Genomic DNA, 22,207 nt, shown 5'->3' with positions numbered 1-22,207 from the left:
ATCAACAGGTAGCCCTTTTACAGGCAATGGAGGAGGCATGTGGAGATACTGACCAGGCATCATGTCAGGCCTGGATACGGCATTCAAGGAGATATTTTCCCCGGTGCCTTGGACTGGAGGATATCGCATGCGATGTGGACGAAATTTTGTGGCCGGACCCAGAAAGACAACATGATGTAGGCTGATTTTTTTTTTTTGTTTTGTTTTTTTTGTGAAATTACTATTTTGTGTTCTGACTTTGTCTTGGTTTTGATGAGTGTGAATAAACACCAATACTTGAAGTTTGGATCCTTGTATGTTTACATGACACTATGACAAAAGTATGACCTCAAATTGACATCTGTACACAGAGAAAGCAAAAGCCAGATGTGTTTTGTATTCATACCATCAGTGTGTAGTTGGCACATTGCGTGCTTAGTAGATGATGGCTTGTGTTTACTGTTTGATACGAAAACACCATTTTTACGAAGGTGTGAAGAGTTAATCTAGCTGTGTTCGCTTTTGCAAGAGAACTACAATGTTTTGATAATTGGGTGAAAGGTTTTCTTATTTGTGTGTAGAGTTTTGCAAAAATAGCCAATAGTTACAAAAAATGTGCTTAAGCAATCAGAAAAAACTGTAATATAAAATTAGAGCAGAGGCTGGCGGGAGTTTAAGTTAGTTGAGTTTTAGCGGCATGTCAGAGTGTCCCGAAGAAAGACACTGGGCCAGAGCCATTGTTAAGATTATTGGTTTCACCTGTACTTTGTCAGACGTCTACTGTTAAAATGGCCACTTTTGACATAATGGTGACATTCATGGATGTATTAAGAGAGCTGGATACAGTGCAGTGAGCTAGTCCTGCTCCCAGTTTGCCCAAGTGGCCGACCACAGTATTTCAACTTTAAAATCACCTGCAGCCCAAAAAGCATTTTTCCCATAGACCGCCATTATAAAAGACATGTCTGTAAATGTTGACGGTTTTAGAGTCCTGTATCCAGGTTTCCTATTAATACATCCATGGTGGCACTACATATAAAGTCAGGGAATTAAGGGTCATTACAATTCATCCTAATCTGGCGAACCATAAATATCTACCACCAAATTTCCATCCAGTAGTTTAGAGATTTCACTTTGGAATGAAGTTTTGGACTAAGAGATCGCCACTGCTATCCCTACACCTACGCGGCTAGCATGGCTAAAACCAAAAATATATCTCTACCATACCCTGTCTCATGTGTGGCTGAAAGTATGAAATGCAATACATTATTTGGCTTTGCTGCTGACAAACGTGCAACGTTTAAATCCAGGCATTCAATTTATACTTCATTTCATTGACAAGATGACACTTTCATAATTCTGTGATAAAATATTTCTGTAAACAAAACAGATTTTCACGTAAAAATATATTACCATTGATAATAATTTGAAATGTTAACTTTATACAGTATATGCACAGTATATTAGATTCTTATCCAACAGCAATGGTACCCTATGGGACTTAAGCAGATTTTTTTACACTCACACACCGGTTGTGTTGACCTGTTCCTCGAGGCTTCGTTCAGAGCCGTGGAACTCCAGGAACAGAGTCGGGGTCACGGGGTAGGACAGAGAGCTGAACCTGTTGCACGCATCAATCATCACATCATCCAGAAACTCTGGATAACACATATTTCCACAGAGTCAGAAAACAAACACAGAGAAGAAAGACAAAATGTCAGTGTGATGTATCCAAACAGGCCATTCTTCTGACTTCTGTCAACTTTTACTTAAGGGTCAAATCCAACTGCCAGTATCTGAACTAATTTTTTGATCCAATTCTCACTCTTGTATTCTTTTATCCTTCCACTGCAGGTACCAATGTTTACTAAGAGGTCAATAAAAGTTCCATTGCTTCCTTGTTTTGTCTCTAAGCTAAGTTTTCCCAAACCCCATTTTTCCTATATCTCCTGGTGGCTCTTTTAGATTTCATTAAGACTTATGATGTCCGCGTCTAGGCGGGGTGATTACATTAACATGGCTAACACTTCACACACATTTAGATCCCCTCCAGTACAGTGCTTATATGTGGGCCAAACTAGTCAGAATGGCCTGGAGATACCCCTACAATTCATCCATATTTAATTTCATCTTCAGTCTTGACCACATACTGTGAAGAAAGAGGCAGATTATCAAAGACATGATCTGAAGAGATGTCTTCCTCTTTGAGCATGTTAGGCGCTCAAAAGTTTGATTTCATTGTTAAAATTCTCTTTGTACATCTCAGAAACAGGAAACTTTGTCCAAATCAGCTGCAAAAGATTCTCTCTCAATCTCTTTGTGGCAAACAGCGCTGTCTTTAGCACAGTCAAAATATGGATCGATCAAATCCAAGTTAATCCTAATGAGTTTTTATTTCACTGCACCATCCCTTTATGTGTCGAGCAGATTGGTGTCTCTTAAATCTGGTCTTGCTGTGCTTGAGGTGATGCACCTGTTTAGAACAGTCATAGATTGTGGACTTTCGAAGTACTGTAAGTAACAACAAGAGCTATTTTTCCACGTGTCCATCTTAAATATGCTTAAGGAGGAAGCCATCAAATCACATCTCATCATTGACCGATCACATATTTACACGGTGTGATAAAAAATTCCTTCTAGGTTTTAAAAAAACGTTGGTTTTGACACAAGACGTCAGTCACAGTAAATTAATTGCAACAGACTTCTTGAGCCTTGTTCAGACTGGAACCAGATGGGGCCTGGGGTTGGGGGTGTGTAATGATTGACTACTGAAGCCCCATTCCTACTAGACCATTGTAGCATGCTTTAGCCATGCCCTGATGTGCTGTGCTGTGATCCATTTTATCTCACTGCACTCATCCAGCGGGGGATAACCAGCATTATTTTACTGTATGGAAGGGCTAGTCCATGATGCCTTTCACCCTCAGCCAAGTTGTGTCATCGCTGTTAACTGATTGGCTCAACATGTGTGCTCATGCAGGTGACTACAGAAAGAAAAAAGTGACTAAGTTATGCCCAGCTTCTATGTTCCTGTCCTTACTTTTGTCTAACATACACCAGTCACAGGGTCTGTAGGCAATTTATACAAACATCTGAAAAATGCCAACACACAGTTCACTTATGTGACACTAGGTTTCCATCCAAATGGAAACTGCATTTTCAGAAGATCTCCTAAATAAAGTAGTAATAAATGCAAATTAAGAGTTTCCATCCACTGTGTTATGTGAATATTAGTCACATTGAGATAAACAGTTAGTAGTGCTAACTCACCAGCCAGGTGCCTTTATACCATTCAGTGTAATATCATGTTATGTCTGAATGTGCATTTGTTTTTTGTGTTGAAGTCAAATATAACCGCTAAAGTATCTCAGTTTGATTGGCATGTATTTGCGTGAGCCATGGGATGGTCTCAAGTATGATCCAGCAAGTGTAGATACTTGCACAGTTGAAGCTGTATTTGTCGTGTTTTTCCGCTGCTGCTTCACATTAAACGTTAACATACGCAAACCTCTCAAAGTATTTTATTGTGAAGCAGCTCCAAGTGGTGCAGTATTATTTGTCACCAAGGTTAGCAACTGACAGCTAACACCGTGTTCAATAAAATATATTGAAATATATGACTGTTGTATGGAAACAGTGCAGTTATCTATTGTATGGATGTTTTGTATATTCTAGTCACCAATGCGAGCGATGGGTACTCCTGATTGCAGAACCTGCACTGTGCTGTCTACAGCAGCCTGGACCGACGGAAAAGAGCAAACGGCTGACACCACGGCCTCTGGGATGCCGTATAGGCGCAATGTAGTCTTAGTGATGATCCCCAGGGTGCCCTCTGACCCCACAAACAGGTTTGTCAGGTTATAGCCTGCTGATGTTTTCCTAAAGATTGATAAAAGATAGAAAAGAAAGGCAATAGCATTTAAGCCGCCAGAGGGCAATACGGCATATTTGAGGGTGCAAACAGATATTGTGTACCTGGGACGTCGGCCCTTCCCCGCCGTGTGTATGATGGTCCCATCAGCCAGCACCACCTCCAGGTTTAAGGTGTTTTCTCTCATAGTTCCATAACGCACTGCATTGGTGCCAGACGCACTGGTGGCAGCCATACCACACACAGAAGCATCGGCCCCAGGATCTGAGACGATTAAAGCACATCACTAGCATTTCCTCAGTTATTTTTTAAAAGTGATACACAGACAGAACATGTCAATCTATTATAATTCTGTCACACCCACATTTGTGTGGTCTTCCAGCCAGTGCTTGACCTAAAATTCAAAACTGATTGAAAAAAATCACCCTGTACTTTTTTTAGTTGGTTTTTTTATTGTTTAATTTTCACTTAGGTTTTTTATATGAACTTGAAAATCACTTTGGAGGTTAAGATACCTTATACAACATCCCCACCTGCTGGATGTATTAAGTTAAACTACTTTAATGTCAGCTAAAAAGGGTTAAAAAAAACATTTTAAAGAGGTCATACTATGCTTTTTGACTCTTTCCCCTCTCCTTTATTGAGTTATATACCTATTTTGTGCATGTAATAGGTTTGTGAAAAGTGAAAAAGCCCAAAGTCCATCCCAAAGGGAGTTCCCATCTCCCACAGAAAACTCTGCTCTGAACTGCCTGAAAACAGCTCGTTTGTAGTTCAGCCCTTTCCTTTTGTTCTCTGTGACAACAGCAAAATGTGCATCATAACGCTCGCCAAGCAGCTAGTCCGACATGGGTAGAATAACTGTGAGATTGAGCTACTGGAAAATACAGTGAAAACTAAGAAACTGACCAACAGGAAACCATAAGCCGGTGTCTCGCAGGTAGGAGTTGAGGGCCTTCCGAGTCACACCAGGCTCCACCGTCACGTCAAAGTCCTCCTGGTGGAGATCCAGAACCTGGTCCATGTTCCTCAGACTGAAGCACACACCACCCTAAGGGAAAGGAGAAGGAAGAGAGAATACCCAAATATTTGTTATTTTGTAGTTTTCATGCTCGTAGTGTCTTTTTATACACCATATATTACATTTCCCAGTGTAAATTCCAATGTTGTACAGCAATTGCAATTTTGCCACTTAATGTCATTCATCTTTGTCATTGAATTGTCAGTACATTTTCGCTTAAAGTGGCTATAATCAATATTCATAAAATAAAAATGTATCAAATGATAATATGAAAATAATGTGACAATGTGAAAGGTGTCACTCGTAGTGATGAACACAGAGCATTATCACCTGATTCTGCATCTCCCCTCAGCTTTAAGGAGCTTTATAGTGAGTTTCAAGCTCACTGTTTATCCATTTACCTGTTTATCTGCTGTAACTTCACTATTTTGGTTCACTTTCACTGGGCTCATAGTGTTTTCAGCTGCAACAGCCAGCCGTTTTCAATGAAAAGGCCACATGGTGAAAAAAAACATGGTGGAGAATTTAGCAGCTAAAAAGCCAGATATCTAAGAGAGTGAATGTTGTACTTACATTTGGCAGGTGGTCGGACACACAACTTCAAATGAATGATAATGTCGCCTGATAACTGCTGGATGCATATAAACTCACCAGCCACTTTATTAGGTACACCTGTTTAATAGCTAATCTGCCAATTCACATGGCAGCAATTCAATTGCTACTTCCAGCAGGATAATGCACCATGTCAAATCATCTCAATCTGGTTTCTTGAACATGACAATGAGTTCACTGAACTCCAATGGCAACAACTCTGTAATGTTACCGTCCGTCCACCGTAAAACGAAACTTATGTCGCCTCGGCAACAGCACGACGGCATCTGATCAGAAAGCACCCGGTGTTCTGCCAGCGGACCACAGACAAGGTAACAGCAACTTTAGCATAAAACTGAAATCCTGATTGATTGTTGAATTGAAGGCTAGCCAAAGTAAGTCCTCAGTAAGTCCTCAGCTGAAAATGTACACGTGCGTTTGTTGTTCTCCTTTTTCAGCCGCGAGTTGTAACCTCACAGTCATGAGTTAACTGGGTGTTGGGAGCTGCACCTTTTAACTCACCTGCTGAGCAAAAATACTTCTTAAACGAAACATCGATGAATCGTTGAAATAATCTATAGAAGCTACAAATACTAAAATCCTCGTTAGCTGCAGCCATACATAATACTGTCTTATTACTGCTCCTATTTCTCTCACCTTCACTGCGCCGACCCCTCCCTCCAGGCCAGTTCCAGTGCCAAAGGGGATGATGGGAAGGTGGTGGTTGTTGCAGACTTTAGCCAGGGCGCTGACTTCCTCCACACAACGAGGAAACAGCACCACATCCGGGGGACGACATCTGGAAAGCAGCAATACGACACTCACACTCACTCGTCTTCATAGTTCTCCACTAAACAGAACCTTTGTTATCACCCCTTGCTGAATTCAACAGGAAATATTTATGTACATTTACAAGGAAATCATTGATCTCCAGGCAACCAACACTACTGGTGCCGTCATGGAGGTCCATATTGGGAGATGTCTGTGTGCAAACAACCTCTGTTACAAGCAGACTAAGAGGAGAGATGGGCTTAAGCTGCCAGTACACTCGGATGGTCTAATTAGCTTCAGAAACCCTCTACCCCGAAACCTTTCCGACATCAGTCCAGGACTGTGCTGTGTCTGACCATTTTTGCAACTTTCCGAAGCAGACAACCCAACATTCAACATTCACACCCACTTTACACCGTGATTGGCCAGCTGTGCAGAGGTGACAATGGTAACTGGGTTTGAAGTACTGTGTGCATACATCCTGCAGCTCTCTGTCTTTCAACCACTGGTATCATTTCCTTTTTGTTTACTGTCACACAACTTGTTACAGTGTTATCTTGGGATAAATTTGAGTTTTTAGAATGGTTGCATAGTACTGAAAACCAGTGTGTGTCTGTGAGAGAGACTGACCTGTGTACAGACTCATCTTTGCCGTGCTGCTCTCTGACAGCTTCACCCAATGAGACGCCGTCCTCACCACATATAGACCTGAATGCAGAGAGCACGCTGTCCAGAGCAGCACTCTGTGCAGAAACACAAACACAAATGATTACACACAGTGAAGGCAAGTGAGTCACCCCAAGAGAGTGGGAGGAAAGACTTTGATAAGTGATGCTTTTGTAAAAATGTGTCAAACTCTATTCTTCAAAGTGTCAATTAATTGTGTCCCTGCTTATCAACAAAAGCACCTGGCTGGGCCAACAATGACAAATCGAGAGCCACTGAAACATGCAGCAGGTTGGGGTTCAGTTCCTGGCCAATGCAGCTTTTTAAAAAGCTTACCAGACACAGATGTTATGTAAGGCAAGACAAGTTAATTTGTATGGCACATTTCAACAACAAGGCAATTCAAAGTGTTTTACATAAAATATAAAAGCAACATTAAGGAAATATAAAAAGCTATTTAGATCCAACTACAACAGGTTTAAATAGAAAACAAAAAATAAAACAGAGTAAAAAAGTAAAGTGCAGTATAAGATATTAATGAAAACCTCAACTATGACTTAATAAAAGGCAGCTGCAAAAAGAGTCTTCAGTCTTGATTTAAAAGAAGAGTTTCAGCAGACCTGCAGTTTTCTGGGAGTCCAGATACATTGACAGAGAGCAGACCTGTCCCAGACGACCTGAGAGGTCCGGATGGTTCATAGTGTAATACAAGATCAGGAATGTATTTTGTAAATGTAAATCTTTTAGCTTTATAAACCAAAAGCAGTATTTTGAAATCAGTTCTTTGACAGACAGAAAGCCACTGTAAAGACCTCATAACTGGAGTGATGTGATCCACTCTTTGGGTCTTAGTGGGGACTCAAGCAGCAGTATTTTGAAATCAGTTCTTAAATCGGATTTCTTAGGGAGCTCTGTAAGGACACCGTTACAGTAGTCAAGTTTACTAAAGATAAATGCATGGACATTTTTTCCAGGTCCTGCTGAGACATAAGTCCTTTAATCCTTGAAATATTCCTCAGGTGATACCTGGCTGACTTTCTAATTGTCCTAATGTGGCTGTTAAAAGTCAGGTCCATGACTACACCAAGATTTCTGGCTTGGTTTGTGGTTTTTCAACATTGCTGACTGAAGCTAAACACTGACTTTTAATTGTTCTTCCTTGGCTCCAAAAAACAAAAACAACTAACAAACTATCTATTATGTTTAACTGAAGAAAATTCTGGCACATCTATTCGTTAAATGTAAGTCGCTTCGGATAAAAGCATCTGCCAAATGAGTAAATGTAAATGTTGAATACATTAATTTACTGAGCTTGTATGGGATCGTAGTCCCCTGGTGATATGGTTATGTACATCTGTGTGTCATCTGCATAATTATGGTAACATATTTTGTTGTTTTTCATAATCTGAGCCAGTGGAAGCATTTAGATGGCCCCAGAATAGAGCCTTGGGGAAATCCATATGTCATTTTTATGAGCTCAGATGTGTGATTAACTATAGACACAAAGTAGACTCTGTCTGTTAAGTAAGATTCAAACCACTTTTGTACTGTGCCAGACAGTCCCACCCAGTTTTCCAGTCACTAATATGCTATGTTCGACTGTGTTGAATGCAGCACTAAGATCCAATAATGAGACTGAAATTCTGAGACTGTCTGTTTAAATGGATGTCACTGAAGACCTTAACAAGGGCCATCTCAGTGCTGTGGTGTGTTGGAAATCCTGACTGGAAGACATCAAAACAATTGTTTAGCACGACAAAGTTGTTAAGCTGTTAAAAAACAAATTACTAAAAAATGTATTATTTTACTCATGTCATAATGAACCTGGAGATTTGTTTTTCGCCACCAGCGTTCAGCTTTTCAACTCTCTTTTTTCTACTCTTACTAGCGTGACTCCATGGAAATCTTTTCTTACCAGAGACCACCTTCCCTTTCGTGAGTTCAATGGCATCAATAATATTTGTCATTTTAGAATTTAAATGATATACAGGCTCATTGTCTGAGACCCAAGAGAGGGTGGGTGTGGAAGAGAAAGCCTGAATAAATATCCCACTGGTCTTTTCAGTGATATACTGTTTTGTGAAATACGTCTGTCCAGATTTGTGTGCACTGAGATAGCGCTCTCAAAAGAAAACGCAGGAATGATCACCACAATCCATGGAAATGTTCACACCCTTGGAGATGATAAAGTCCAGAGTGTGCCCCTTATTGTGTGTGTGGGACCTGTTACATGCTGACTCAGCCCATAATTATCAAGAACACAACACAGTTCTTTAGTCCCTCTGTCCTGGGAGTTCTTAAATGTTAAAGTTAGGGCTGAAGTTAGGAGGGGTAGACGCTATAAGAACAGCTGCACTGTTATCTTGGTCTAACAAAGTGTTTTGAAACATGAAATTAAGATTGTGCTTGATGATAAAATCATTGATTAAAATGATTTTTGAGACAGGCTGCAGCTGATGAGAAATTGATGCTAAATTTGCAGAATCTATTGGCTGCTTCCTGATTCTTAACACATTCACCATACTTTTTCTATTACCTATCAAGACAGGAACTGAGAAGGCTACTGGCACACTGGGCCCTGGCTTGTCCTATAGAGTCATGAGTGCCATGTAGCCTGGACCCAGCAATCACTTACAGCTTGGTGTATTTTGTACACAAATAACTGGACGTGCTGTGCTTTTATCAGACTGTGGAGACAGAGGAAGATTATGACACTGTTGTTGGGCGGAGGGACAATTGTGTCACAACTGGCTGAGGAATTAAAGCCAATGGTCTAATGCTGCGTTCCATTTACCTTGGGAGTTGGAGGTCGGAACTGGGAATAACGTCACACCCGAGTTGATGGCGTTCCAGTTAACAAGTCAGAAAACCTCGCTCAGCCAGCTATTGTTAACAAATAGCCAGGTTAGCTATTGATTTGCCGGTTGATAAAAAAAGGCATTGTGTGGTATTTACTCACACTGTAGCAACACGTCCACAGACAGCAGCTGGACAGCACTTTGTGTACGATCATTTCTATGAGTCACAAGTACACCGAAGTGCTAATAAACAGTATAAACTACAGCTTTCATTAACTGTTGATACCCCGACAGTCATCTAGGCTTACAAAGTCGGGGCAGTGCAGTTCTCTGACTTAAGGGGCATTCCCTTTGAAATTTTGAACTTTGAAATTCCGACTTCCCATGTCAAATGGAATGCACCATAAGTGGACACTGCGGGGGGTTTAGGGGAGAGAGAATGGGAGAGTAGGGTGAGGGAAGGGGTAGGGGGAGTTGTTTGGGCAGTTCTTTCTATGAACTCCAAGGGGGGATGAGGAGGGAGAAAGGGTGACTGGAGATGAGGGTGACCTGGATGGGATGAACAAGGTCAATTATAGACTATGTACTGTAGACTGAAGGAACCTTCAGGGCCCTATTTCAGAAAGCAGGCTTAAAAAAAGTTGATTGAGCCTGAGGTGGTTCCGGTTCCAGAACAGCTGATCAGAATTAGTTCAATCAACTCTGAGTATGTTGAGCCTGATGGTGGGGATGAAAAAAAGTCATCATCAATGGAGCTCCGACACTACAATTCACCATGCCAACAGAGAAATAAAGGCAGAGCCTCCATTTCAATCGCGTGGAGCTAGAAATATGAACGCGTGCCAACACAGACCATGATGAGGAGTGGGGGAAGGATAAATACGTTAACATTTGTACTATACAGCGTTGCTCATTCATCATCAACTAGACTGGAATTTCCTTAATGAATGAAATAGCTGGAATTCTCCTACAGCCCATTACATTCAATTTAAATAGGAAGGCTAATAAGCTGTAACCTGACGGGACTAAATGCCGGTGGCAATCGGCTACCTGATTGTGAAAATAAGTATAGATCAAATATAAGATATGGTTTACTCATGGATCTGTGATTATAAATCACAGCCTATTCTTTTTTTTGCAGTGGAAAATGTGTCTATGGGTTCAAAATGACGGTAAAGTTTAAGACATCTATTTTACATTAATTAATTAAATTAATTAAAATCTTGCTCATTTCGTATATCAGCTGCTAATAATGAAAAACTCACTTTTAAACTACATTTAGGCCTATTTGTTTCAGCTGCACCACAGTCATCCTCCCTCAGAAATAGTCACATTATCTCCAGCATGATAACTACGATATGAATGCTCCAATCAGTGCGACTACAATATGTAAGATTACTGTTCATTGATCAGTTTTAACAGTTCAATGTAGCTCACAGTAAGTGTTTTCAGTGCAACTGTCCACAGTGTTCTACCTAAACACGGACCTAGATTTTATTCTGTGCTGAGGATAAATCCACGATGTGCAGAGATAACTCTCTGTCCATACACTGATGACAGATTGATGAAGTGGTCATGTTCAAGATCATGTTTGGATAAAAAACTAATAGCCTATCTGTTTTAGCTTTAGGTTTATACTTAAAGCCAGGGCTAAATAAATATGTTCTTCTTGCCATGAACAGGAACTAATAAATTACACACAATTTACCGTATAAGGTTGCCTACCTTTAACATTAACCCAAGACCCCACAACAAGTTCAGTTAAGACTTACTGCGTCTACACTAGAGAGAGAGAGAAAATATGGGTGGCTAAAACAGTCCTGTTGGGCTTTACGCATGACGCAAAGATTCCTCTGTATGTAGGTTTACCATGCTTCATCAAAGAGCTGCTCTCGTGTTACATTGAAAAGATTATGTTTACAGATGCTTTAGGAATAATCACATTGTATTGGCTGCTGTTCCATGGTTTTTATGGTATTTTGTCAGTTTTGTTCTAGTTAGCCTATACTGTATTATACTGTCTCTCTGACTGCACCCGAGTCTTTACCCCCTCCCGTCTATTCTCCATCTTCTTTCACTGCAAAAACTATATTTAAACCGCACTAATTAGTACATTCTGTTTTCAAAAGTCATTAGAAAGAGCATGTAAGTGCTTTATTTAAATAAAAAATAAAAACATCGGGGGCAATTTCTAGCATTTCAGCGTCGTCCCCACCCCCCCAGCTTCAAAGTCGCTCCTACGCCCCTGATCTCAGCTCATTTACGTTAGTTTATAAACTAATAACCTAGCCGTACTAGTGGACTGTCGGTAGCCTAATGTAAGTTAATTAAAGGTATATGCAACAACAGATAAGAAATGTAACCTTATCTTGTCAAAAATGTTGAACGTTATCATTATGTTCAGGGTTGTTACAGAGGCTTTTGCGTCACTGGCTTTGTTAACGCTAGCTACATGTGGAAGTAACCTGCACATACTGTCTCTGCACCTAACACACCAAACCTCTGAGCTGGTGCTGTTGCATTTGGATTTCACGTTCGCTCAACGCCTGACCTCTTTCATGCAACATTTAAATGAAACGATAAAGTGTAACGTTAGCTGTCCATAAAAACACTTACTCTGGCGACGTTTTCTGATTTAATGTTGCGACACTGCAGGGCGCAGTGGCGATGAGGCAGCAGCCGGCGGCTCAGTGACAAGCTAAGCAACATTGTTTACCCTGGACCGAACTGCTGTCATTGAACGGACTGGTTAACATCATAGGTTATACTCAGTCCATGGTTAAAACCGGCCAAAATCTTCTTGTTCTTCCAGCTTACAGGTGCATTACCGCCACCAACTGGACTGGAGTGAGACAAGACATTATGAGATTAATCCTCACTATAGTGTCTTTTCTACAACGATGCAGTAGCCTACATGTTGGACTGTTTCTGGTTGCTACAGTGTGTACATTTTCCAGTTGGGTGATTAACTATTATATAATGTATGGTTGAGAGCTCTATCACCTATTCTCAGACGAGTGATTGTATTTTCTTCCCATCGTTTCCAGCCCTCCATCCTTCCAGCACCAACATGTCTTCATAGATGTCTTCCAGTGTCATTATTATCCTCGTACTCCTGTCATACTGACAGTGCATGTAATGAATGTCTTAGCTTCAGCTTTACTTAGTGGAATTCGCAGGTTTACATGCTTAATTCTGAGTGTTTGTTGACAAGAATATCCGCCTGCTCATTTCCCCTCTACTCTCATAAGCAGGAACCCACACTTCAATTCCATCCTGTAAATTCTAATTAATATTTGATGGACAGTATCGGTTCTAAATGATGAACTGACAGATCTTATGCTTGTTAGTGCTGAAAAGCTGTCAGATACAATAACAGTGTTAGTTATTTCCTTCTCCTCTATCCACTGCAGGGCCAAGTAAATTGTCAGTAGCTCTGTGATATATACTGACACATGGTCTGATACTATTTTCTTAATATATTTCACTCACTGGAATAGCCTATTACTGCAGATGCAAATGCAGCAAGGAGTTACATTTGCTGCAAGTCACATTTTTCCTCAGGAGTTTACTTTTTCAAAACTCAATATTCCATGAACAGTTTTCTCACTCAAACTCAACCACCACCAAAACTATGTATTGGCGGTGCAAACTTTTTTCAAAACTGTAAAATTTACATTCAAAAACATAAAGATTCATTTCATTTGTAATGAAGTCATGGTTTATGACAAACAAACAAAAAAAAAAAACTTTAAAAAGACTATATTGACACTAATTACAATACTACAACTTGATGTTTCGCATCAAAATATAATGAATGATAAAGTGTTACTATAAGTAGACAAAACATTTGGGTACACGAGTTGATCCTGAGATGTGAATGAAGGGTTTTGGTTGCATTAGTGCATTTTGAGATGTGGTTACATGTGGTTTAAGTGAACTGTGTGAAGATTTCTGAAAAGGTGACCCCCACATGGAGAAATGTGACTTAGCAATTGAAAATAACTGTAAAGTCAAATCAGGTAAATATTTTCATATAGCCAAATATCACAAGTTTGACATCAATGAGCTTTACAGTGTGGACAATCATGATAACAAGTTCTAAATGGATTGTAAACATAGTATAAGAAGAACATGGATCCGTGAGGTGTTGTCTGACTGATAGGACCTGAGCCTCACAAACTCCTCTCCACCATGCAGACCTGGAAGACGACAGACTGAGCAAACACACAAGAGGCAAAACTCAAGCAAGCCACTCACACAGGAGAAAAGCACCACCACACACTGAGCGAGAGAGAGAGACAAGAGGAGAGGCTTAATGTCCTGGAGAACCAAGATCCAGAGTTAAAACATCTGGAATGAGGCACCGACAGCCAGGGGAGAGAGAGAGGTCCCAGGACGGTCCAGCACAGAGGAGAATGAGAAAAGAAGACAGAGAAAGAAATAGATTGAGCTCGGCACACAGCTGTGCTTGTGGGGAGCAAACACACACAGTGTTAAGGAGATGCAGTTGTTTGCAGAAACTTAGTATTATATTACATATAACAATATTATAAACTATCGTCGTCCAGGTTTGGACAATAGTACTCAGCTTAATAGATTCATTGAGACTAAGCTTCACATCAGGATGGCAATGGTAACATAAGCAGCTAACTGAAGATTAAGACAAAAGGATGTTTCAAGTTTGCAAAGCATGAATCATAAATGCAAAATGCTTTATTGTAACATTGCTTATAATCAAGCACCTCAGTCACCTAGTCAAGTTAAACTGTTCAGTTTTAATACCGTGAAGAACAAGTAAGAACGTAAAGACCATCTACTTATTATAACAAACATACTGTCATACAACTTTTTTCTTCGTGGTATTTGTTGAGATGTTGCAGGGTTGGAGTCTCCTACCTGATGATACACAGACATCTCCTTATCACCTGTTAAATCAGTAGCAAATTTTTAAACCTGCTGTATCTAGTCATCAAATAAGATACCTAGGAACAGATATGCGAAGACACTTCAGCTGTTTATTTAAACATATTTCCATATTTTTGGAACTGCCAGCATCACCAGAAAAGATCTGAATCACTTGGAGAATGTCTCTAAAGCCTGAATTTGTCACAGCCAGGCTGTATGTGTGTATGTAGAGAGTAACAAGGGCTTTATAATGAAGCGAAGCTCACATCAGCTGATTTTCACATTATCCTCAAGTTATGTTATATTTTTTATTTATTGATGCCTGTCACTACATTGCATCATCCCGCATAATGCAGTTAAAGTGGGCTTGGACGTTTTTAAAGGAAATAATTGGACATTAACTCCAATATTTACTTTTTTTATGTATTTAAGTTTGAACACCTCACACACTGTTGAGTCATGGAGACGAATTGACGCAACGCCTCTCTCCTACCAGAGGGTGGCGTTGCAAGTCCAAGAAAGCAGAAGGTGGGTTCAAAGTGAAATGTAGGGAGGTGGACATGGACTGCCTCTGCTCTTCCATAACGTGTTCAGTCGTCACGTAAGTGCATTTTCTGTGACTCCTTACCAAGTTAAACCTACAGTATGGTTTATACGTTTTGTCCTTACACGTTTTTGTTAGCACTGCCAACGTTAAGTTAGCCGTTTAAAGCACAAACCGCTGTAGCACCCGTATCGGTCACAGTGGATATGACCAGTGTAAAGGCTGCCGTGAACTCGCCTACTTCTTCACGACACTCAAAACATTTTCTGAACCAACAGTAACATTTTAAATTCAAGTATAGCCCTCTAAAACGCTCACGTGTTATTTTTTATTTACGTAACTTTTAAATAATTGTAATTGAAACGCTACCATCGTTAATTACAGTAACGTCTGTACCGATCTTACCGTAAGGAGCTCAACAGCACGCCAAAGATCATAAGTAATCTTCTACTTAACATCGTGTGTTTGCGCAAGAAAGGCAATTTTAAACTGCCGGAATTTTGAACGCAGTCTGGTAGAAGGACAATTGATCTGTACTAGCAAAGGACTAAATACAGTCAGTTAGGGACATTTGTTTGTCATGGCACCTTAATTACTACTCATGTCGTTACATTCATAAAGTCAAGGGACATATTTGTGGGGGGTTTTTATGTTTTTAAAGTGTTGTAAATGTGTAACTACCCCTTAAACAGCTGGATTCCCCTTCAGAGGCCATGTACCCTGTAGACCTTCCAGCTGTAGATGACACTGATCTGACATCAGCATCTGAACAGTACCTCTCTTCTTTGGAGTCAAGACCTCTTAATAACGAGTGGTTTCAGTCATCGCAGTTGTCAAAGGTATCATAACACTTGTCATGTCTCCACTTTTTCATAATGACAATGGTGGTTTTTACTATCGCCAAAGAATAAAAAATCCAAAATATTCACCTCTTAATTTAATTACTGCAAGAAGTTGGGAGCATAGCAGAGGTGATTTAGGAAATATCTGCAAATATCCTTGGCAGTGGTTTTGTTGGTTGCTCCTGGAAGTATAGCAATTTTGTTTGACATTAGACAAAGAAAAGTGTTTTTTGGAAAATAAATGTTCGTTGACACACTTCAGGTCAGGGAGTGTAGATAAAGATGCATGAAGTCGTTGTCTTCTCTGCTCAGGTAGCGATAACAGCAAACAATGTAAGGCGGTTGCAGCTGTTTGAAGATGACCAACCTGACTGTACAGTGCTGGCGCTTCACCCTCCTGATGATCCAACACGAGGTTTGGAACTAAACACGTTCCCTTTATCAGTCAGATGAAAGAAAAAGACTGATGCTTTCTGCTCTACCTTCCAGTGGCAGCTTTATACCTGCATGGGAAGTGGTGGTGTTTGGATGATGTCTTACGAACGTCTAACAAATCCAGAAGTGGCTTAATGTTGGTAATTGTCTGTTCGTATGTCAGCATCACTCCAACACAGTTATACAGATCAGGTCTGAATAGTGTGGGGGGAAAATACAATTATCCATCTAATAATTTTGCATGTAAAATGAAAAGATGGAAAAGATGTTTGTAACACAAACAAGTTAAACTTGTAAATCTTGTGCTGCGGAGACAGCACATTTCTCTTAGGCTCAGCCATTTCCTTCCACAAGCCACACTGAATCTTTGTCCTTACCAAGTAAGAGGTAAGGTTTTTTACAGAGACCTTGGGAAAAAACCCCGGGATAGTCCCTATGACCAAACCATGCTCATGTAAGACGGATGCCCCGTTATGGAATGTGTAGATTGTTCGCCCAACTGGAACATTTCCTGGATTGGCAATCAAATCAGTGTTATTTTGCTTGGCTTGTTAGTCTAGGGTATGAGTCTTATTTTGGCTGAAAGAGGTCCTGGGTTTAAATCTTGGACTAAGACCAAAAGTGCTGCAACTTTTGAGTGTGGTACATTTGTCTGATATTAATCCCTGCATATCCCCAAGTCATGGATTTGTAAAGCAATTTAACAATGTCCCCAAATACTGATGTCAACATTTAAATTAATTTTGTGCAAGGACATGTGTGTCTTTGGAAATTCTGACATTTCTCTGTGTCACGGCTTTGCACTATGTTGCACAAAGCCGAGAGCAGCAGAGGTTGTAATAATTTTTTCCTAGCCTGTTATCTGAAGATCACAAGCGGCATGTTGTTATCTCGGGATAACAAACTTGGCATACAACAAACATAGCATAGCTGCAACTTCACAGAGGAATGTGTAGAGAATTTTAGAGATCCTTGTAATATTTAGTGATAGACTGATTAATCAAGCCAATATCTGGCATTTTGAGATAATCGACAATGGCTGAGACCTGCACGCATGAGGCCGATATACAAAAAAACTGTCTACAGACACATCTGCAGGCAGCTCTGTCGGTGTGGCTGTTGTGGAACGATGCCAATTGACAGAAGTAACGTTTTTTAGCTTCAGCTGGCTAAATTTGCCATTGACAGCAAAAGGTGATAGCCAGCCCTGGCTACGGTTCTTATAAGCACAATTAAAGCTCAGTTTAAAAAAGTGCATTTTATACTACAGTATATTATCTGTATTTCTTTTTTTTTTACCAAAGCCGTATGTGTGAGGTCACCTGTGCTGTTTGTTTTCATCAGTGCTGGTGAGCTTTCTAAGTCAGCGTGTTCTCCCCAGGTGCAGTCAATTATGGAGAGAGTGATTGTGTTCCTGCTCAGTCGGGTAGTGGAGCGGTCATCACACGAGGAGGTGGTGTTCTCCCTGCACCCTCGCACAGAGAGCTGCAAACTGCTGTGGAGAGACAGCCAGGCGGTCGGCTTCTACACCGTCAAGCACAAAGGTAGGATGGAGGAGGGGAGTGAGAGGAAGAAGATGAGAATGTGAGGGGGATGGGTGAACATTTGATTTACTGTACGCTTATCACCTGTTGACTCGACATTTCTGCACACCACTTGACTTTCTAGCAAGAATAGGTAACAATCACACATTTTCCATATACAGTAGATGTCTCGCTTCTGTTTACAGTAGCAGGGGAATTTACATTTAGCTGATGCTTTTATCCAAAGTGACTTACAATTGCTATACATGTCAGAGGTCACACACCTCTGGAGCAACTAGGGGTTAAGTGTCGCCTGCAGCTCTTCATCTCAAGAGCTCACTGTGGCTGCTCCTTGTTCCAGTACTGCCTGTAATAATGTGTAGCAGCGGCAGAGGGTTTTCGATTTCCATTAGCAGAACTTTATTGCAGCTCTGCAAAAAGGCGAAACAGATCAACAATGAGGCTTATGAATGAGATACAATTAGATTACACATGCCTCGTTTTCTTGTGAATCCTTCATGAATGCGAAGGCAACTTGAATCCACCATGGGAATGGCAGACTCCGCCACTAACAATGAAAACTACTGTATATAGAGAGGTAATTACTGAATGTAAGTACATTAAATATTATCAACAGGGTTTGAGTTCATGAAAAGCTTAAGCAGTTTAAGATCCTTATCAAAAATATTTCTGTATGTTGTGTTTCATCGTGAGATGTTTTAAGTTGTCAAATATTGAACCAGTTTGACCTAAAAAATCCAGTATTCCAGACAAAATGGACTGAGTTAGTCACTGTGATGGATTGCGTTCTTTAAAACAGTACTTTTTCTGCTGCTTTTATCTCAGGCAGCCTGTGTGACAGCTGGAGCACTCGCTGCTACCTGCTGCCTGTCCTGGACACAGTGCTGGTGAGGAGGAGCTGGAGGAGGAGAGGCTTTGGCCTTCAAATGCTGAAGGATTTGTGCTCCTCGCTCTCCACAGAGGGGTTTCTGGGAGTCAGTTCTCCACTATCACCCAACATGGTGGCAGGTCAGCTAAGATTCTCCTTTATCCTGACAAAGCCAATATATTTGTTTATTTACTTCCCAATTCTTTTCCTTCCTTCTTCATCTTTGCTTATCTAGAGGAGAATTTTGTCTGATGATTTGCCATATTTGGTAGAAGAATGCACGTTTCCTGTCATTGTTTGTCAGTGTTGTCAATGTGGAAATAACTAACAAAATCACTTGGAAATGTTCAGGGCAGATCAAGGGTCAGGTCCCAGAGAGTCAGCCTCTTCTTTCTTTTTTAAATGAACTCCATGACAACCACTTAACAGGCTGTGTGTTCGTGTCTCCTGTGTGTTCAGTGTGCAGGAGGTTCCTGCAGCAGCATGAGGAACATCGGGACCGTCTGTATGAGGTGGAGGCTCCAGGGGGCTGGACTCAGCGACGAAACATCTGGCTCAACCTGCAGCTAGGCCGCTACCCCCTCAGTACAGATCATATTTGCCTTCATGTGTCTAGATGTTTGAAAGAATGTTAGATATGCTCCTGCAAAACTAAAAATGTTTTTTGAGCTCATCTACATTTAAGTGTACCCCTCAGTTTCATGTGACCTCTTCTGACTCGTGTCTTTGTAGATATTAATGAGAGCAGTCCAACATCAGGAGAAACACAGAGGAATGAAGATGACTCCTCTCAGAAGGTGAGAATCTCCATTTTTCTTTGCTTGCGTTAAAAGAATCCCTCCAAATCACTTTTATCTTTTATGTTTAAAACAGCTACAGTTGATGCACTTTGAATTTATAGAGTGATTTTGGGACATAAGAGTGCCAATCCTCACAGACTTATTTGAATTCATCCGGTAAGTGATTGAGTGTAAGAGGCTACAAGGGCTCAAAATGCTATAAACAGGAACGGGACAGTGGCAACATTATCACGTTACCTTGACGACACTGAAAAACTATTTTGGGTTTGGGACTTTTTTGTGGGCAAATGGCCCTTAAAGGGCCGACTGCCTAATTTATACATCTTGCAGGCTCTCGTCCTACAGAGTGGATGAGAGGTAATTGACCCTTCGCTAAGACACGCCCCAAATACACAGCTGGCCAATCACAGTGCAGTATAGGACTCGCTCTAACCGACACTTTCATGGCTGCACTCCATTCACGCTAATGTAAAAAGAGTCATTTTCTAGCTTTCTTCTGCCGTATTTCCATCTTTCATTTTTTTCACGTCCGTTTGGGTCAGTTTGAGTCAGTTTGACAGCCTGAATACAACCTTCAAATATATAATGCAACTGTAAAACTGTCTGCTTCTTTCTGAGATCACTTTTCCCAACAAATTTGACAGTATTTCTCTGGGGAGTGCAGACAGTGGCAGCGCCGACAGTTTGTCGGACTTAGCAACAGTAAGTAAGGGGGGGCGTGGCTTAGCGAAGGGTCAATTGTCAATAAATATCTATATTTGTCAATAATCAAAATACCATCAAACTACACACATTTCCGGCTATATGAACAATCAGTGAGTTTTGTGTTTATACGTGTCAACTTTTTTTTTAACCATGTTAGCGTCAGGGTTAGCTGCTCCTTCCATGCTTGTTTGTTCACCGTTCTTCTTCTGTCTTCTCTTATAAGGCGGGTTTGTCAGGATTTTTCTCTCGCTTCCGTGCTTCCTCTGGTAACAACAGTGTTTCAAGTCACACGCTATGGACTCTGGCCAATTCCTTCAGGCAAAGTCTGCAGAAAAGCGGACTTATGTAAAGGGTGCATAAAGGGCTCAAAATGTCTGCGAGAGGAGCCCTCGTGCACTTGAAAATTTGACAGTGGGACAGCCCTAAGCACTGAGTCTGTGAGTGTGGTAGGGCTTTTTTAAAGATCCAGATTTTTTGTTTCTGACTGAACCTGTGAAAAGTGTCACAGGTGTTCAGCTGGATCATTTTACTTCAGTCGTTCAGGCCTCAGCCCTCCCACGACCCAGAGTAAGTGGGTGTACATGATCATTGGATGTTTAGAAGATTGTCTTGGCACTGTTCAAAGACATTCTGGGAAATGTAGGAAATAATTGGTTGAAATAGACAAGAACAGTGGGAGCACGCATTCCTTACTATACAACAAATGAAGAGAATTTACAGCAAATCTGAATGGCGGACTGGCCTCTGAACACAGTGAACATTTTGTTCTACAAATTATCCAAGGTCACTCGTAATTCAGAAAAGGCAGTTGTGTATGAGCTGGGGGATGTGTGCTTTAATTCTCAGAACATTGCACCTGGAATATGTATGTAGAAATGAAAGCTTTGTGCCTTACTAGTCATTATATTGCGCAAGTGTCTGAGTCTCTCCTGTTTTCTAAGATGCAGACTTCCAATTGTAGACTGGACCTGACCTCACTGAGCACCTGTGATGTGAACATTCCATTGGTAATACGCTCTTCTGAACAACAAATTAAACCTTATGATCCAAGCCGAGGAGAAATCTCCCCAAGCAGCAAAAGTTCTCAAACAGGATGTAGCCCTGCAGCCCACGCCAATGATCCGGACCCTGGATCTCCCACCAGACCACCAGAGTCCGTAAACACAATACAAGCTCTGAAATCCAAGCCCTCTATATCTGCAGAGCCCCGCAGAGAGAAGCCAGGGGAAACACAAAGAAGTACCAAACGAGTCAGAAGGACATGAGGATACAGATACACGCACTGTGTGCAACAGCAGCCCTCAGACACTAAGTGGATGCTAAATCCACCTGAACTGTATGAAATGAAGTTTGCAAACCTTTTAAAACTGATATATACATAAATATATATATATAAAAAAAAAAAATAAAAATAAAAAAAAGATAATAATCCAGTGAATATTTCCCAGCTTTCTGTTGTTTTTTGAGAAGATGAGGAGCCATCAGAGGAAATGTTTGAAATATATCAAATATTCAGTTTCAAGAAAAAAAATTAATTTAGAGGTTTTCCACACCAATACATGCACAAATTAGTTAGGTAATGGAGAAACTGGAGGCATTGTTCAGGAGCAAGTTATTATGTGACAAGAAACTGAGAGGCAGGCTTTGAACTTGAATTGTCAGACAACAAATGGTGAAAGAGCAGCTACAAGACCAAGAACGACTCGAGCTGTGAACAGGCAGAAAGAAAAGCTGATAGAAGACAAAAAAAGGCTGCTGATTTTGATGTAATGCACGTTTATGCTCTTGTGGCTACACTAAAAACCTATGATTTGTGCGTGCGGAATCTTCAAAAAAACCTGAGCATTAGAAGCCTTGAGGTTAG

The 22,207-nt window shown here is 40.7% G+C and overlaps 2 protein-coding genes across 8 annotated transcripts in view; one reads left to right on the top strand and one right to left on the bottom strand.

Moving 5' to 3' along the window:
• ldhd (lactate dehydrogenase D) overlaps positions 1-12,471 on the bottom strand; it is a 19,533-nt gene extending 7,062 nt beyond the window's left edge. Inside the window, exons 1-7 of one of the 2 annotated variants that reach the window (XM_046036306.1) lie at positions 12,314-12,471; positions 6,864-6,976; positions 6,120-6,261; positions 4,760-4,901; positions 3,955-4,114; positions 3,659-3,858; positions 1,509-1,637 (exon numbers count right to left, since the gene is read on the bottom strand). In XM_046036306.1, the coding sequence (XP_045892262.1) occupies positions 1,509-1,637; positions 3,659-3,858; positions 3,955-4,114; positions 4,760-4,901; positions 6,120-6,261; positions 6,864-6,976; positions 12,314-12,406 (979 nt within the window). In that variant the 5' untranslated portion in view covers positions 12,407-12,471. Of the gene's footprint in view, positions 1-1,508; positions 1,638-3,658; positions 4,115-4,759; positions 4,902-6,119; positions 6,262-6,863; positions 6,977-12,313 lie in introns of both variants that reach the window. The other variant, XM_046036305.1, reaches the window with a different exon arrangement.
• A 2,608-nt stretch (positions 12,472-15,079) lies between these two features.
• On the top strand, positions 15,080-22,190 carry fam169b (family with sequence similarity 169 member B). Of its 6 annotated transcripts, none has more exons than XM_046036314.1 (9): positions 15,080-15,206; positions 15,842-15,988; positions 16,304-16,406; positions 16,481-16,566; positions 17,808-17,970; positions 18,796-18,978; positions 19,298-19,423; positions 19,571-19,635; positions 21,285-21,773. In XM_046036314.1, the coding sequence occupies exons 2-9, from the start codon at positions 15,863-15,865 to the stop codon at positions 21,606-21,608; spliced, it is 1,176 nt and encodes a 391-aa protein (XP_045892270.1). In that variant the 5' UTR covers positions 15,080-15,206; positions 15,842-15,862; the 3' UTR covers positions 21,609-21,773. The 6 variants fall into 6 exon arrangements, with proteins under 6 accessions (XP_045892270.1, XP_045892271.1, XP_045892274.1 ...); XM_046036315.1 differs by having other exon boundaries at positions 15,097-15,133; positions 21,285-21,774; XM_046036318.1 differs by lacking the exons at positions 15,080-15,206; positions 21,285-21,773 and adding exons at positions 15,385-15,588; positions 20,567-21,265.
• Positions 22,191-22,207: the final 17 nt, after the last annotated feature.

This window comes from Micropterus dolomieu, linkage group LG22, assembly GCF_021292245.1.
Source record: "Micropterus dolomieu isolate WLL.071019.BEF.003 ecotype Adirondacks linkage group LG22, ASM2129224v1, whole genome shotgun sequence".
Taxonomy (NCBI): domain Eukaryota; kingdom Metazoa; phylum Chordata; class Actinopteri; order Centrarchiformes; family Centrarchidae; genus Micropterus; species Micropterus dolomieu.
This window is presented reverse-complemented; position numbering and strand designations above follow the sequence as displayed.

What these genes read in the sequence shown, in the direction of transcription:
- fam169b (XM_046036315.1), top strand. Translation starts at nt 15,863, where the DNA reads ATGTACCCTGTAGACCTTCCAGCTGTAGATGACACTGATCTGACATCA. An exon ending in GCTAGGCCGCTACCCCCTCA is followed by an intron (nt 19,424 to 19,570) that starts GTACAGATCATA and finishes GTGTCTTTGTAG; the next exon opens with ATATTAATGAGAGCAGTCCA. An exon ending in AAGATGACTCCTCTCAGAAG is followed by an intron (nt 19,636 to 21,284) that starts GTGAGAATCTCC and finishes CTGTTTTCTAAG; the next exon opens with ATGCAGACTTCCAATTGTAG.